Here is a 19,139-nt window from a genome sequence, read left to right on the forward strand (position 1 = left end):
GGAAGTGGATGAGGCAGATGAGGCAATAAAAATCTAAAAATTCTCTTTTTATTTAATGTTTGTATTTTGTATGGTATGTAATGCATCGAATTTTGAATTTATTGCACACTTTTTTTAAATAAATGTTTAATGTTTTATATGACTTTTTTTTAATTAAACAAAAGTGATGCACTTTTGAAAGTGGGGCCCGGACCACAGACTTGTGACAGGCTCGAAAATTTCTCTCAGCGGCCATGATAAGAATATAATATTCCAAATCTTTGGTATTCTCTTCTGTCTTAGGCAGGGCGTATAAATTTTACTTAACATAATCATGACTGGTTCACCACCTGCTTAGAGAACTTGTATTGGTAACTCATCTTCACCTGGTGTCTTTCCACTACTAGTGGAAAGACACCAGGTGAAGATGAATGCAATGGGTAGCACTAGTAGTACTTGTTTCTTTTAAAACATCAGAGCATATTTCTGCTTCTTCCATTTGGGATATTACATTTCTGTTTTCATATTGGTTTAAATCTTGGAAATCATCATAAAATTCGGCATGGAAATATTCAATTCCTCTTATGATATGGTCTTTGTCTTAATTAGCACTTCATTTTCTTCTTTACAGGCTATTAATTTATTTTGTTCAATAGACAACTTTCTCACTCCTCTTAGACTCATTGTTTTTTAATGTTTTTCTGATTTTCCTTGTTCTAAAGTTTCTAATTTCTTGTGTCATCCTTTTTCTTATTGTTTTACACAACTCTGAGAATTCTACTCTTACTTCTCTTGTCTAGATCTCTTCTCTTTCTGAGAGGATTTAAGGTGTCTTAAATTTTCTTCCATTGTTATTTTGGTTAATTCCACCAATATCTCCAGCACTATTTAGTAGTGTCTCAATTATTATTTGGTAGTTTTTATCCAAGTCTTCATTCATATCAATAATATAAAAAGCTTTTCTTCTATCTCTTTTTGGAAGAACTGTTTTTTTTATCAGATTTTGTAAATTGATAAAGAGTTTTACTTTTAATCAGATTCTGTCTTTCCCATCTTTTGTTGATAACAATTTTTGATCTCACTAATCTGCAGTCACTACCTGTATTTATTATATCTGTGTCTTGGATAACATATTTTCTGTCGATTAAAATATGATATATTTCATTAAACACCTTCCCATTTGGACTCTGCATGTCCATTTCTCGTTCTTCCATTTTTTAAAGAAAGTATTCATTATATAGAGACCTCAGTTTTCAGTAAATATTATTAATCTTTTTCTATTTTCATTCCTCTGGCCTAGTCTATATTTTTCAATTGCTTACACCTACTTTACCACTGAAGTCTCCCATCAAGATCATAAAGAATGTCATCATCATCAAATTCCTGACATGTATCCTCAAGGGGTGTACAGAATATGATAATACTACATGAAAAATTTATATCATTACTAACTTCCTATCTACAATTTTCCTCCAAATCAGTCTGTTACTTGCCAAGACTCCAACATTATCAGATCTTATATTACTATCGTCTAAGGCACTTTGTACTGTATCAATCCACCTATATCTTGGTCTTCTTCTTGGTCGTTTTCCGGCCAATATGGCAGAGAACACTTGATTTCCTGATCTTTCCTCGCCCATTCTGAGATTAGCTCTGTTAATGCATTCCTGGATACTGACAATGTCAAGTTCTTTCTTAATATCCTTGTTTTTAATATGATATTGCCATTGATGCAATCTGTTCACGCCTTTAATCTTTCTCAGGACTCTCATATCTGTGGTCTCTAGTCTTTGGACAAGTGTTTTACTTCTGACCCAGCTCTCAGATCCATAAGTTAAAACTGGTTTGAACACTGTCTTGTATACAGCTAGTTTAGTGTTCCGACTAATTTCTCTCTTATTCCACATGAATTTATTCAATTGACTTCCTACCATACCAGCTTTGTTGATTCTGTTGTCTATTTCCAAATTTAATTTACCATCTTCACTAAAAATCGTGCCTAAGTAGCTGAAATGTTTTACTTGTTCCACAGGTTCTCCATTCACAACACACAGTTGACATTTTCAATGATTCTGCCTATTTTCATTGTCTTTGTCTTTTTATTGCTGATAAAAAGCATACCATATCTATTACAGCAGTTATTAAATTTAGTCAGAGAATCTTGCAGACTTGTAGCGGATTTATTTAGAAGTATAACATCGTGCGCATAAAGCAAAGAGCTGACATTAACATCTCCAATTCTGATATCATGTTTAATACCACTTTCCTTCATAATGCAATCCATATAAATAATGAATAACAGAGGGGATAATGTACATCATTGTTTCACACCAGATTTAATGTTAAATCATCTTTCTGTACTTTCTTCAATTCTAACTGCTGACTTGCCACCCAAATAAAGACTAAGTATTGCTTGATATAATGTCCTATTGATGCCATATAATAACTGTAGCGTATTGAATAGCTTCTCTCTTGGCACCTTGTCATATGCTTTTTCCAGATCGACAAAACTTAAATATAGATCTTTGTTATATTCTCATGCTTTCTCAACTATTTGTCGTAAAGTGAAGATCTGATACTGACAGCCTCTATTTGGCCTGAATCAAGCTTTTCTTCCACAATTCTTCTCAACCATTTCTCAAGTATACTAGCATAAATCTTGCAGGAACATTCAGTAGGGAAATACCTCTGTAATTCTCACATTCAGTTTTATTTCCCTTCTTATATATCGGTACTATTAGAGCTCTACAAAAATCATCAGGAATTCGTCCCTCCGAAAAGGCCTTCTGAACAATGCGGTGCAGCCACTGTAAGACTTTTATACCACCATACTTCAACATTTCTGGTCGAATATCATCTACTCCTGCTGCTTTTCCACATTTCAAGCCTTTCATGGCTTTTTCTACTTCAAGTATGGATATGTATTCCTGACTGTATGCCTGTTGAGTGGTTTTTTTTTTACCACTGTGCTATCACTGCTTGTTTCATTTCGCAATTTTTGAAATAATTACTCCATACTTCAAGGATATATTTTTCTCCCATTTTCATGTCATCTTTATCATATCTAACTCCTTTTACAGCACTCTTTCCTCCATTTCTAAGCTTCTTCCACAACCTCCAAAATATCTTACCACTTTCTTGATATTTATTTTCTATGTTCTTGCCAAAGTCCTTCCATGACTTTTGTTTAGCTAGTTTTACACAGTGTTTAGCTTTCTTACATTTGTCTCTGTATTCTCCGAGAGCACAAGTTGACTTATTTGCCAGGAACTTTTGATATGCTTTCTTCTTTTCCTTAACTACTTCATTTAACTTCCTGTGTCCACCATGGAGTTCTGATTTTTCTATCCTTGCAGGCAATCTCACTACATGCCTCTCTGGCTGAATCGATCAGGTTTTTCTTCAAGGTTTGCCACTGAATCTCCAAGGTTTGGTTCTTCTTCTCAAACTCTTTCATTTTTTCTTCAATAAACTTTGTGTATTTTAGTCTACAGTTCACATCTGGGAGCTGCTCAACTTTTATTTGCTTTAAAACTTTCTTACATGTTATTCTTTTCAATATGAAATTCAATTTTATCCTGCTCAAGACTAAATAGTGATCACTTCCAATTTCAAATCCTCTGTACACTCTGGTGTCCTGCACCACGGAGAAAACATCACTATCAACAATAACATAGTTAATGAGACTTTTTCTTATTTCTTGCCTCTTCTAATCATGTGAATTTGTGCACATTTTTATGTTGGAACATGGTGTAAGACTGCTATTTAGTAGTTGGTCTGGCATTTCATAAAATGCATCTATTTCTTCTAGGTGTGGTCTGAGGTCAGTGCATAAACTTGTATAATTCTTAATTTATAATATCTGTTTATTTAAGGGAGAGTTCTGCAATACTGTTTGTGACATATTTTATCTGTTATATTCAATCTTTATGGAGCAGTTAATTAGGAAGCCAATTCCTCCCTGGGGTATTGGATTGTCATCACATGTGTATAGAGTAGATGTCCATTCGTTAGATCAATGCTATTTTCACCAAGTTTCATTTGATCAAATGATGTCCTATTTTGTTTTGTCTGCTTCCAGTAGTAATTTTTCTAATCTAGTTTGTTCCAATAATGACCTACCTGCACATAATTTTCTGTGATTTTCTATTATGTTCTTCATGTTCTTGGTCTGTTTATAGTATTTCTAAAGTTTCTCATCAAAAGCAGACTTCCACAAAGGTTTAAAATCAGGTCTGTCATATGGTTGAGACAAAGGTAATATTTGAGCTTTTTATATGCCCATTAGAAAGATAGTAGAATGATCTTTCTAATCTCCTGCTTGTATAACCTCAATAACACCTTGATTTCCTTGAATTTGCACATCCATTTTTTCATTGAAACAGGTACCCAGACAGCTAACTTCAAGTGCCAATTGACCAAACACATGTACACAAACAGGTACCCTTGAATCTTTTAACAACTGCTGCATCTGGATGTGAGACTAGGGAAACTGCATTATGCATTTTATGATAATTCTCATAATCAAGTGCAATCGATTAGGCATATCCATGTCTGAATGCAAGTCAATTCTTCTGTCAAACTGACTATACATCTAAAAACTTTACATCATTCCTCCTACATCAATATCCAATCTTCTGAATTCACTCCCATCGAATCTTGGAAAGAGACTATAAACTTTACCATATCAAAATTGAGATAATTTTAATTATTTGAAACACATTAGTAACTGAATGCTGTTACCTTAGTAAAATCAATACAACATTGCTGATTTTTCTATAATGTGTGCATGTGCTGTTGTTCTATTCATTTAATAGAAAATGATGATAATGCCTAGGAAATGTGAGTGAAAATTTTATGCTGATAAATCATTTTTAATGTAAGACATCCATATTATTAATTAGCTCATCTCTTAAACAAGACCATCTTTCCAACAAACATAGTTGTGTCCTGAGTAAGTAATATTTTATTTTATAAAGTGTCAAGGAATTAGATGAAATATTGGCTTGATACATTTCAAAATGGTGTATACTCCACGTTCTGCAACCTAGAGAATAATAAAACGCAAAAGTATGATTTTTATTTCTTTCCAAAAAAAAAAAAAAAAAAAAAAGAGAGAGAGAGAGAGATTACATTTCATTATAAGATAAAAAATAAATAAAAAAAGATTTCTATTCATAAGAATATAAATTTGTATGTATATGCATAAGCATATACATACAAATGCAAGCATACTTACCAATATACTGGCCTCCAGTAGCCCTTGAGTCAACAGCTACAATCACTCCACCATGGTATTTAAATGCCAGAGTTGTAGTACCTTTATCAAAATGAATTTTTAATCCACGTCCATGCTCATCTACAGAGAGGCTTTTCAAACCTGATACGGGCTAAAAGAAAAAAATGCATGAAATAATTCTTTCATACCTTATACTGAAAACAAGTCTTTCTCCCCCCCCCCTTCAAATATATAGTTTAAGCAATGAAAACTGTTATACAGATTACATTGAATTTTGAATAATGAAGAGTTGAAATTTGAATTCTGAAAACCATTTAATCTTAAATTAAGTCACTTAACACAAATATAAACATCTGATGAAACTGATAACGCATTAAACATACTTTATCATTTCTTTAATTCACAGGAAAACACAAGGAAATAAGTAAATAACATTTATTTAAAGCCATATATTTCAGTCAGAATTAAGAGTCTAAAGTGGAGGTAATACCGGAGCTCAGAGATAAGACACATTAACAGCAAGTTCATATTTCACAGCTCAAAGTTGATTGCAGACAAGTGATACATTGAAATAGATATTTTGTGCACCTGGAGATCTGATGCTCCCTGTGCCATTCATTTAACAAACACAACTGACATTTAGATCATAAATTCAATGTCCTTGTCACTAAGCAAAGAACACTTCACACTGTTCCAAAAAACTGGCTAGTTAACATATTGGGATACCCTTTAACTGAAATCCATAGTGATTTCACCATACTTTCTAAAAAGATTTATTATTATTACTATGGGTATCTCCATGGAGTCAGTAGACTCATCATGGGAGACCCAAACTATCAAAACCATCTATCATATCTCTTCTTTAATTAATTTACAGATGAAGAACTCATAACTGAGTCAGGCAATGCATTCCACTCATTCACCACCCTCCAGGAGAAAAACCTCATTCTCATATCCTTGTTAACCACACTTTTCCTTAATTTCCCCTGCATCAATCTTATAAAAACCTTTTAGTAATTTAAATGTTTCTATCATCTACCACAAGCATCTATCAATGTAGGGAGCATTTTTTACATCACTCACCAACTTAGTCACTCTCCTCTGAACCCTCTCCACAACCTCCTCATCTCCAAGGAATCCAGGTGACCAGACTTGACCACAGTAATCCAAATGTGGAACTATCAATGCCTTATAAAGGGGAATAATAACCTCTTTATCTCTGGATGTTAGCATGTTCCTCAGTAACCAAGTAATCCTATGTGCAATCTTGGACACCTTAGTAATGTGTCCCCTGAACTTCATCTCTCTATCCACCAACATCCCCAAGTCCCTAGCCTCATCAATCTCTTGGAGTACTGTTCCATCAATGTAGTACACAGCTGGTAATCTTTTAATCCCAAAATGCATAACTTTACATTTTCCACATTGAACTGGCATCCATTACCTTTTGCCATCTTATTTAAATCATCCTGCAAACTCTCAACATCAGCTTGATTTTTTATTGCACTACCCAACTTTGCATCATCAACAAACAACTGAATATCTCCCTTTAAGCCATTTCCTATATCATTTATGTACAAATTAAACAATAATGGCCCAAGCACAGAGCCCCGAGGCTCACCACTGGTCACCTGCCTCATCCTGGACTCTGTTCCTCTATACACCACTTTCTGGTATCTCTCTCCCTGAACCATTCTCTTATCCATATCACCCGTGTTTAGTATTCATCCCCATCTGCTCCAATTTGTAGAACAGTACTCCATGGGAGTATCCTGTCACTTTGTCCAACTCAGATGTCATTCTATTATAAAAAGTTAATAAATTGCTAAGGCAGGATAGGATTGACCTTTAACAAAACCATGTTGGCCCCTATAGAGTATCATATCCTGATCCACCCATTCTTGAATTTTGTCTTTAACCAACTTTTCCAATACTTTTACCACCACTCCCGAGATGGTGATTGGTCTGTAATTAACTACCACAGTTTTAGAGCCACCTTTATGCAAAGGAACTACTTTGCCTTCCTTCCACTCCCTAGGGACCATACCAGAGTTCAAACTTAAGTTAAATAACCGAGTAAGAAGAGTTGAAAATTCCTTTGCACATTCACGCAACACCCGAGCTGATATTCCATCTAAACCTACAGCAGTGTTTGCATTTAAATTTTGCAATATACTAAGTCCCTCTGATTTCTGAACTTCGATTCTCACTTTAATTATTGTTACATGTACAGAGATATCCTCACTTGGGTGATAGACTTTTGAAAAGTGATCACTCAGTAACTACTATTACATCTGAATTGGTTATCTCAATACCATCAGCACCCACTAAAGTTATCTTTCTGAAGTCATTCTTCCTTTTACTTGCCACATAGTGGAAGAACTCTTTGTGATTACCCTTGATCTCCTTGGCTAAGGTCTTCTCATAATCTGATTTAGCTTTTCTTACTATGCTGGTAACCTTCCTAGCTTGAGCCTTGTACTGCTCATGGGTGTACTGATCACCTTTCTCCATGTAAATTCTCCATAACATTTTCTTTTATTGCAGATCAAGTTTGATACTACTACTCATCCATCTAATGCCTACCTTGTTTGTCTTCCTGACCATGGGGATACATTCTGATATTGCCTTCCTCAGATACCTGCTGATTTTATCCCATGCACTGCTAACATCTTTCCCCTGCAATATGTTCTGCCATGAGACGGCTGTAAGCTCACTCTAAAGCCTTACTTAGATGTCCTTTTTAACAATGAACAAAACTTATTCATTTTCTCTAATGAAGATGCTAATAAACTTTGTTTGGAAGTTTCATCTGTACTACTTAAAGCTTCCACCTAGCTACATTTAGCTAAAATGAAAGCTTTACAATCCTTAAGATGCAACAGTCATCTTATTATTACTAAAGCTGACAAGAAAAAAAAATTCTTCTTTTATTACGGGATCAATTGATGTACCAGGAATTGGATCACAACCCCACAAATAGTCAACTCAGAAAATTAAATTCACTAGTTGATGAAGTTGTAAGCCTAAATGTAGACACTGTAGAAAAACATAACTTATTTTTCTAGAACCCACCTCAGTTCTATGGTCTGCCTAAGATAAATATGGAAGGCATTCCTCTTCATCCAACTGTCAACTATATAGATTCGCCTACTTATTACATTTATTGAAAGTTCAGATTGGTAATTTCTGCTCCTCCTCAAAAAATTCATCTAATTCTAGATAAAATGAAAAATCTTTTCCTACAATCCACTGATCTAATGGTCAGCTTCAATATTGAATCTTTCTTCACTTTGACCTATAGAGGATACACTACATTTATTTTCAGAATGTTAGAATAAATAATATCTTTTCCAAGAAAATGAAAATAAGACAGGGACTCCCTCCCTCATTTTGAGCCCACTCCTTTTTTCCATCATTTCCATCTTAAATGACTTAGATAAATATATAAATAAAGAAACAAAGACAGCTATGTTTGCTGATTATTTGGTCCTATTCTCAGTTGACAACAACCTAGAAACAGCAGAAGGTCACTTAAACAAAGCAATTGAAAATTTATCTACATACTGTGAAAACCAAAAAATCAAAATTAACCCTACTAAATCAGAAATTTGTGTATTTACCATTAATAACCATCTCAGAAAGTGGAGACCAAAGATTAAGCTAAACAGTCAACTAATTACATTTAATGAAAACCCCAAATACCTTGGCGTTACTCTGGATCCATCACTAAGCTTCAATAAACATATCAAGAATGTTGCAGTCAGAGCAAAATGAAGACAAATATCATGAAAAGTATCTCAGGTAAAGAGCAGGGAGCCAATGCTAAAACCTTAAAAGTCACATACACCTCTATTATCCGACCCATAATGAATATGCTTTGCCTATCTGGATGCAAACATCACAAACCAGTTTAGATAAGCTTATAAAAATTCAGAAAACTGCAGCTAGAATCATATGTGGACTAAGGAATACAACTCCTCTAAAAATAGCAGAATTCGAATCCAATCTTGTTCCTTTAAAAATTAGGTGGCAAGAAAATCTTACTAAATTTCTAGAAAAAAGAGCCAACTTTGCACATCATAGAACAAGTGAATTTTTTAAAAATTGGCAAACAACAAATAGAATAAAGAAAAAATCAACATGAGGAAAAAAGCCTAGAATATCCTGAAATCTTGAGATCATTAGCTCTTTCAAAAATAATGGAATATGGACTTGGCTCAATACAGATGGCTCCAAAAATCCAAATGGTCTGGGAGTGGAGTACTCATCTATAGCTCTCAAAATATAGAACTAAAAACAACTAATAGTATTGGATGCAACTCATACCATGCCGAATTAATAGCTATTAATAGCACTGCAACATTTGAATAAACAAAACCCAAAGGAATTTATATGTTTCACAGATTCCTTAGCCCTTCAAGCTATTAAGAACTGCTACACCAGCCATCAAGAAATACTCAGACATAGCAAAAAAACATAACTACATTAGGATTCTGAAATAATTTTCCAATGGATTCCATCCCATGTGGGATTAAAGGGAAATGAAACTGCAGATGAAGTAGCAAAAATGGCTGCAACATTAAGTGATACTACAGATTTTGATCTTTTTAAAACCACTCAAAAAGAAAACATAAAAACGAGGATTCTCCAGGACATGACTCCTGGTTTTTCTGCTGAATACCACTGGTATTCAGCAGAAAAACCAGGAGCTACCATCAACTCCAAGTTTAATTGCTGTGCCACTACCATGATCTCTCGCCTCAAGACCAATCAAGTTTAGCAATGGCATAAGTCTTCGCCATCTGCAAAATCTGTAACTTGGAGGAAGCATTGGCAATGCATTTACTAAATTGTATGAATATTTCCAAATGTGAACTTTCTAACAACCCAGAAAAGGTGCTGTATAAAATACATGAATTTGACCATTATGATCTGGTGTAATAATATCTTGGGATGATAAAATAAATAAATAAATAATAATAATAATAGCACTGCAACATTTGGATAAACAAAACCAAGGAGTTTATATTTCTCACAGATTCCTTAGCAGTCCTTCAAGCTATTAAGAACTGCTACACTAGACATCAAGAAATACTTAGAGACATAGCAAAAAACATAAACTACATAAGGATTCCGAAATAATTTTCCAATGGATCCCATCACGTGGGATTAAAGGGAAATGAAACTGCAGATGAAGTAGCAAAAATGGCTGCAACATCAAGTGATACCACAGATTTCAATCTTTTTAAAACCACTCAAAAAGAAAACAAAAAAGAGCGATTCTCTAGGACATGACTCGCCACTGGTATTCAGCAGATAAAAAAGGAGCTACCAAAGTTTAATCGCTGTGCCACTACCATGATCTCTTGCCTCAAGACCGGCCACACAAGACCAATCAAGTTTAGCAATGGCATAAGTCTTCCCCATGTACAAAATCTGTTGAGGAAGCATCGCCAATGCAGTTACTAAATTGTATGAATATGTCCAAATGTGAACTTTATAACAACCCAGAAAAGGTGCTGTATAAAATACATGAATTTGACTCCTGTGACCTGGTGTAATAATACCATGGATAAATAATAAAAATAAAAATAAATAAAAAATCAGAAGCATTTTCATATAATATAGTGAAATTATTCAAATTTGTTATTCACACTGGATATTTTCTTTGTCAAAATAAGTTTTACAGTCAAGTTGAAGGAACTGCCATGGGAAGATCACTCTCTCCTACTCTCACCAACTTCTGTTTAGAACACATCCTGTTCTCATCCATAAACCCACAGCCTTCGTTTTGGGTTCGTTATATAGATGTTTTTATGATCTGGCACCATAATGAAGAAATATTGCCTATTTTTATTTATCTAATATAAGCAAATTATATCAACAAATTAAATTTACTATGGAAATAGTAAACAAATTATCCTTCTCAGATATTCTACTTCTCTGCTCATCATCAGGGGGAACTATTTCCATATATTATTGAGACCTCCAGGGAGTCAGGGACTCATCGAGTGAGGTCACATACTACACACACCAGTTATCATACTTATTCTTGAATTCATTCACGCTGCTTGCACTCACAACATCCAATGCAATCCATTCTAATCACATACTACCCTATGAGAGAAAAATCTAGCCCTTACCCCATCTTAGCAGCATTGATTCTCGGCTTCCAAGGATGTCATCTTGTCCTTCCTTTCCCCACCCCCTCCATAAATTGAAATCCTGTATGATCCTTTCAGAAGTTTGCAAGTCTCAGTCATATCACTCCTCTTTCTCCTGTTTGCTAGTGTCTAGTCTATAAATTCTCAATCTGTCTTCATAATCAGTATTCCATAATCCTGATATCATTTTTAACACTCTCCTTTGCACTCTTTCCAATATATCAGAATCACAACAGAGACCAAACCTGCAAACAATAGTCCAAGTGAGGTCTTATCGATTCCTTGTAAAGAGGCAAAATGACATCCTTATCTTTACATGTGAACATTCGTTTCAGCATTGAAATCTTTACTACATGGCCCCGAAACTTCAACCTTCCTACTAACACTCCAAGGTCCCTAGCCTCATCAGTTTCTTCTAGCATAATCCCACCAATATAAAATACGACAATGGATATCTAATCACACCAAAGTGAATGACTTTTCATTTACTGACATTGAACTAACATCCATTTTCCCATGCCCACAATTCCAGCCTAATTCAAATCATTCTGGATGCTGCATTCAACAGCAATCTGCTCACAATCCCTCATGGAAGACCTGAAATTATCAAAACTTGATGATCTCACACATGTTCTGTGCCTCAACAGTTACAGCAATTTTTAAAAATCAAATGATTTATGAAATCAATGGCTTCTCAGAGAGGACATCTTTTTGATTCCTATAAGCCTAGTTCAAATAACAAGGAAACAATTCATCAAGTCCCCATCCCATAAATTTCTGGCATTTCAGAATCAATTTCCAGAATTCTTAAGAAATACAATTTAGTAGCTACTTTTCTTCTATCGACAAATTATCATCATGGTTTCCATCTTCTAAAGATGGACGCTCTCCTCTGGTGTCTTCGTTCTTACTTCGGGCAAACTGGATGCTCAGTGGAAAATAGAATACAAGAACATTAATCTTATATAAGCAACAGGAAATTGAAAGAATCTGGCTTGGCATAGCACACAATAAATACCGACCAAATTTTATGTTGTGGTCAGTATTTATCGTGTGCTGTGTAATGCGGTCAGTGTAAATGTGTCTGAAACACATTTACTTCATCTATATAGCTATAAATTTGAATGCTTAAAGAAAGTGCTGAGGCTTAACTTAGTCAAAACTTAAATCAGAACGACTGCTTCTCACTATCTAAGCTATGGGAGGTCATTCTAATCACACATCATTAAAGTTTTTTTTTTAATACAGTTAACGATTAACAAATAATGCATTTCCTCAGTTAGACCTCTGCATTTTTTTTTTATGAATAACATCATGTGGCTCTCACTGTTTTAAATTAATCATTGTTACAATTCTACCAATTGTTGTCAGTTGCTGCTATAGACTAAGGCAGGGATTCTCAACCTATGGTACGTGAGCCACTGCCTTACTGGTACATCTAATATCTTGAATTAAATATAGCAGTGCGCCACTGGAAAAGGTTGAGAACCCCTGGACTAAAGGATGCAAGGTAGATTTAGTTGACACGCATCAACAGATTAGCTCTGTGAGAAAGGGCAAGGTAATTATTATAGATGATTTTAATGATGGGAATGGAATGAGATGTCAAGTAGGGGAAGGGAATAATAAATTTAGTTTAATCCTTTATCCAAGTGTGAGCAAACAAAGTTTGCACCTGAAAGTATCTTCAGGACTGGGGTACAACACCAGGGCACTCCTTGCAAAGGTGGAGCAAGCTACCAACACTCCTATATCAGTATCTCCCATAATGCAAAACATCTCCTTGCAGATATGTCTAATGTTATGCATTAAGGGAAGGGCCACAACCCATACCAGTTTCGACCTTTATTGAGGTCTCTACAGTGGAGCCCGGTCGAAACTGGTATGGGTTGTGGCCCTTCCCTTAATGCATAACATTAGACATATCCGCAAGGAGATGTGTTTTGCATTATGGGAGATACTGAGATAGGAGTGTTGGTAGCTTGCTCCACCTTTGCAAGGAGTGCCCTGGTGTTGTACCACCTTATCCCAGTCCTGAAAATACTTTCAGGCGCAAACTTTGTTTGCTCACACTTGGATAAAGGATTAAATTAAATTTATTATACTCTAACCAAGTGAAAAATAAACTTTCAATAGGGGAAGGGAATTATAATTTATACAGTTCCTGAGAGACAATTACTTGAGACATTTTTGAAGGAATTCGTGGAACAAGAATATTGGATTTGGTGATAACATCTGAGAATTTGTCCTTATCCAAGGTTGTCATTTTGCCTCCAGTTGGAGGGGGGGGTGATCATTTGGTGTTAGCTCAGAAGGTGTTGCCATGTTGAATCTTCAGTTAAAAATGGGTAATAAATATTACCCATTTTTATTAATGTAATCATAAAAATGGATATTTGTGGAATTATAAATCTATTGATTTTGTAAAGCTTAGAAGACAATTTGGAGTAGTGGCATGGAAATATACTGCAAGGAAAGGATGATAGTGATTCATGGAAATAATTCTAAGTTATTTGAAGGTAGCAGCATCAGATTGCATTCCTAAGGTGAAAAGAATAAAACAGGTTGGAGTTGAATAAATGGATAAATAGTACAATCAAGCATGAGCTGAAAAAGAAGTTGTTGTGGAGAGTTTATAAACTAAGATATGACCAACAATCCCATGAACAACACAAGGCACAAGCAAGAAAGGTAACATGGCTACCAAAGGAAAAATCACATTATGAAATGAAACTGCCTGAATATTCCAAAGTGAATCCTAAAGAATTCTTTCTCTACATAAAAAGTAGAAAAAAAAATGATTGCGAAACCTATCCTTGAATTCTGTTGTTGTCGAGTCCATTGAAGAGCTTCTAGGCCAGCGAAGTTGGTCGATTGGTAGAGCCTCTGCTTTTAATCGCTCGCTAAAACTTAATAAAGTTTGAGCGCGGTTAGTAGTTGGAGTGGGATCAATCATTTGATAGTGTTGGCACACACTCCCTCGATAAGTCTTTGGACTCCCTGGAGGTGTCACATAATAATAATAATGACCGTGGATCTGTAGAACTGCTTTAGCAATCTGTTAAACTTTGGAGTAGAGCTTTTCTCTAGGGTTATTGTCAATAGATCAGCAGTAATTGCTGGACAAGAATAAATATGGACAGGTGTTAGTTCGACTCCTGTACAGTTCTTGCATGTTTCATAGCTCCTACTACTGTCTGGCTGAATTTTCATGCCTTTAAAATGTTTCATCCTTAGCTTGGTGATGATTATGGTTATTTCTTATTTTCACGGATTTCATTCTTCTTCTTGATAGTTTGTTTTACCAATCTTATTTTGACGACAGAGTTAGCATCAGTTAGTGATGGGGGTAATTTTTGAGGTAAGTATCTTGCTTCTTTTGCTAGTCTGTCTGCTCTTTCATTGCCTTCAATATTTACGAGCTGGTATCCATTACAGTGTACAGTTCTTATTTTTCAAATTTAAAGTTAATAGTTCACAAATTTCCTGTGTGAGTTTTGTTTTTCCATTTTTTAATGCCTCAAGTGCAGGCTTTGAGCTGCTGTAGATGATTATTCCTTCTGTAATGTATATTACTGGATTTGAGAGCTATCTATATGGCTGTTAATTCATGAGTGATGCTTGAAGCTATTTTGCCAGCTGTGGTTTTGATTTGCATTTCCCCGCCTCCAGATAGAGTTAGAAAACCCCTGAACCTCCTTGGTTGAGTGCTTCATCAGATGATCCATCAGTGTAGGCAATGACATGGTTTGGGTTATTTAAGTGATGTATAGTGTCAAGTCCTTTTCTTTTATTTTCTTGCTGTGAATCCTTTTTAGAACAGGATTCTAGGATTTAAGAGATTTAAGTTTATCATTGTGTTTTTTTTTTTTTAGTAGAATAGTAGAAAAGAATGGCTCTTTGCTTATTTCAATGGACAGGTTGCTCTAAGTTGATCTGTTTTCTAATTTCATGATCATATTGTAAAGTAGATGATCTCTTTAGTCAAGATTTTCTTGTCCAGGCATCGAAAGTCCTGAAAATCTTGATGGCTCCTGATTCTATTAGATGACTTTTAATGTGGAGAGTTTTCTTTTGTCTTCTACTATGTGAAGCCCACACTCTTGTTGAGCTTTTAAATTATTTGTGGATGAGACTGCACCTATAATAATTTTTGCTGCTCTTGATTGTACTTTTGTGTGTTGAATTCTGCTGCTATAAAAGATAACAAAACCTGAAGTAATAGCTAAATTACTGAGTGATTATTTTGTGAAGGTTTATCATCAGGATGTAGGTACAGTAGTCACTGATGACACAGGCATGGATATGATCTTTGAAATTCACGAACTAGAAGTGGTTGGGATACTAAAAAAAATCTCAATGTGAATTCTTCCACAGGATTAGATCAGATTTCAGCCTGTGTATTGCACAAATAGGCTTTTTAATTTAAATCTCAGCTCAGGTAGAGTTCCTAGAGTATGGAAAGAAGGTTCCACTGCATAAAGCTGGATACAAAACAGAATATCAAAATTACAGACCTGTTACTAATAAATGATAGTTTTGGAAAACTTGGTGAAAGCTAGAATTCAAGATTGGGTGGATAATAATTTGATTATTTTTTAGAGGTCAGCATGGCTTTGTTAAAAGGGAGGTCTTGCTTTAGCAATTTACTTTGTTTCTATAATAAGGTAATACTAGAGTTGGATAAAGGTAACATGTATACTGTGATATTATTGGACTTCGCAAAAGCATTTGACCAAATACTGCACTCGAATCTGTTAAGTAAACTAAAGCAAACAGGAATGGATACTGGATTGGTGAGATGGATAAATGGGTGGAACAGACAGACAGACATCGGAGAGTATGGTGGAACAAAAAGATTAGAATAAGTGACCAGTGCTGTGCTACAAGACTGTTTTTGGTCCACTGTTGTTTAATCTGTATATTAATTATATTGGAGAAAATTTGAAGAGTGATATCCAGTTGTTTGCTGATAATGCTAAGTTGAAAAGAGCTATAATAAATAAAGGTGATATAGTGATCCTGCAGGATGATTTGAATAAGCTGTCACTGTGGTCAAAGGATAACAGTTTTTCCTTTACTGTGGCTAAATGTAAAGTTATTCACTATGGATTGAAAAAGCTGCAGTCAGTGTGTTGTACTGATGGGGTTTCGTTACTGGAAATTGATGAGGCTAAGGATCTGGATGTTACAGTTGATAAAGAACTGAAGTTCAGAAGTCATACTGCAAAAAGAGAGGATGCAGAGGCAGGTAACCAAGATGGTTTCACATTGTGGAATGTTCCGATGGGGGGAAGAGAAAGAGAGAGAGTGAATATTTATGGGTTACAAAAATTGGCAGATAGAAGAAAAAGAGGTGACAAGAGAAATATTCAAGTTAGCAAAAGCGTTTTATAGAATGGAAGTGGAAGAAATTATTCGCTATATGGCGAGTGGAGACAGAACAAGAGGTCATCATTGGATGATGAATAAATCTTTGGCTAGCAAGAATGTGAGGTCTAGATTTATTGCTACCAGAGTGGTGAATGAGCTGCCTGAGACCACTGTTAGTTCATCAGTGAATCAGTTTAAGGAGAGGTATATTATTATTATATCACACCTCCAGGGAGTCCAAAGACTCATCGAGGGAGGGTATCTACTCTACAACTCTTCGTGTTACTACTCCATCAACCTTCATCACCTAACACCAACGCCATCTACCACCGCCTACCACTGCTAATACTTTCACAGACAATCACAAACATCCATGCCCAAGGCGGGATTCGAACCTGCAACCTTTTGGCTGGAGAGCAGATACTCTAACCACTCGACCAACCAGGCCGACAAAAAAGTATGATAGGTACTGTGTGAATAATGGTTAGCTTTTGCCTTCTCTGGCGAAATTCTGGTTGGATTGTGGATGGTATGATAGGTATGTTGTGAACTATGCTGTGGGCCTCCTACAATAAGCCTTTTGACTCCATGGAGATACCTGTTAACAATAACAAAAATGTTATTGTTAACAGAGAATGGCAGACACTGTAGAAAGGTGTGAGATGAGGAGTGAAACTGAATCTCCATAGAGCCATAGGCTAGTGATACGCACCGCTGAAGTTGAATACAGATATCTGAATATTCTGAAAAGCCATATAACAGATGACTTACATATCACTGTAATCTGGTAAACTTCATTGTAACTGAAAACTAAATTTAGGATCGTCACGTAAATCTTGTAATTGAATTTCATAATATTTACAATACTAATACATTAACCTTCCAAGCTTTATATTTCTATATATGTGAGATGCTCCTAGTTCTATTCAAAATGGAATACTCGTATATGCACAGATTATGTAGCTTTCGCATTTCTTTTTATGTTTTTGCCTCCGCATTTGATATAAAATGCATATACTTACATCAGAGAAAGGTGGAAGAGCAAGCTTCGTATGGTACCTTAAATTTTCTTCGTATACTTCTCCAAAGTTGGCAATGTTATTCAAATCTTCTGATATTTTTCCATATCCCAAGTTAAGATTAACGCCACACACATTTGCTAACGCCATGATGACAGCAGAAAACACCGATACTGCAATCCCGCAGCAAATTTCAAAATATAAAATTCTAAATTATCCTAAAAGTATATTTAAAAGATTTATCAATTTTACTTTATATTTAAAATTTTAATTTTATAGGTGTATATATATAGATGATTTGCATGTACTTAAAACACTGTTTATATAAGGAGAATTTTATTCATTTCTGAATTAACATGGCAACAATTTTGAATTGCGACATTCTAAAGGGGGAAGAGGAAATGGTCGAGTCTATATGACTTGAGAGGTAGGTACCATTGTATCGTCCAGTATTTGGAAGAAAGTTTTGGTGCAAGCTGGGGGGGGTGGCTTTGAAATGGAATGAAGAATGTTAGAGGTGTTGTTGGGAGTATTTTCATTGACTACATCTGTTTCTGTTGTTCTTCTTTTAGTCTTTGCAGGTATGTATGCATGTATATATCTCGAAAATTATTTCAAAATTTCATGAATCGGAGTAAACTACACAAAATCGAAGTCACTGTCGGACGCGTCCATTCAGCAGCAACTCATAGCTTGTATATACACGGAAAAAACGTGGGCGAAATGTTCAGATGTTTTAGCAACAAGCGATCTCGTACTAATAGTGAATGGAAATTGGATAAATTCATTACTTTTTCTTATTCTAATTTGGAACATAATTAAATATGTGTTCCTGTGAAATAGGATAACAATTTTAACTAAACTATTTAAATTATCGAACTTTGAATTACATTAATCATATTTCAGCAATAAGTATTTATTGCAAAATCTGCTGATTAAATGTTATTATTCGTTGATGGTATGTTTAAAGGAAGATCCTTCATTTTTTTAATGAAGCGCCATAGACTACTGATAAGAATATTCATTCCATATTTTTAAAATCTTTAATGTTATTCTATAATTGATATACAGTATTCTCATTGGCAGTGTTTATTAATACGTAGCAGAAGAGGAATTGATGTATTATATATAAGGTGCCTCCATGGAGTCAAAAGACTCAACTTCATCGAGACACAAATATCCCTTATATCTACTCTTTCTTTTCTGCAATCTCGCAGTAAAGTACTTCTCAAAATCGTCCTCACATCCAAATGAATTAGTCCAACAAGCAGCAAATTATGATTAATCGGAATTACGCAAATATAGACGACCTAAGGCCATCCTAGTTCCCTTTCAAGATCTATAACTTGCCCAACTCGGGCT

General features: G+C 35.0%; 2 protein-coding genes across 2 annotated transcripts in view; one reads left to right on the plus strand and one right to left on the minus strand.

Annotated features, from left to right (window-relative positions):
- Prosbeta5 (Proteasome beta5 subunit) overlaps window positions 1-17,951 on the minus strand; it is a 79,001-nt gene extending 61,050 nt beyond the window's left edge. Inside the window, exons 1-2 of the mRNA XM_090408169.1 lie at window positions 17,781-17,951; window positions 5,219-5,369 (exon numbers count right to left, since the gene is read on the minus strand). Coding sequence (XP_090264295.1) covers window positions 5,219-5,369; window positions 17,781-17,927 — 298 coding nt within the window. The 5' untranslated portion in view covers window positions 17,928-17,951. The remainder of the gene's footprint in view (window positions 1-5,218; window positions 5,370-17,780) is intronic.
- Window positions 17,952-18,221: 270 nt separating this feature from the next.
- The window catches only part of LOC150096959 (small integral membrane protein 13), a 51,416-nt gene continuing 50,498 nt past the window's right edge, over window positions 18,222-19,139 (plus strand). Inside the window, exon 1 of the mRNA XM_090408544.1 lies at window positions 18,222-18,358. Coding sequence (XP_090264670.1) covers window positions 18,286-18,358 — 73 coding nt within the window. The 5' untranslated portion in view covers window positions 18,222-18,285. The remainder of the gene's footprint in view (window positions 18,359-19,139) is intronic.

Source organism: Typopeltis vanoorti, chromosome 18 (assembly GCF_054136105.1).
Source record: "Typopeltis vanoorti isolate ZY-2024b chromosome 18, IOZ_Tvanoo_1.0, whole genome shotgun sequence".
NCBI lineage: Eukaryota > Metazoa > Arthropoda > Arachnida > Uropygi > Thelyphonidae > Typopeltis > Typopeltis vanoorti.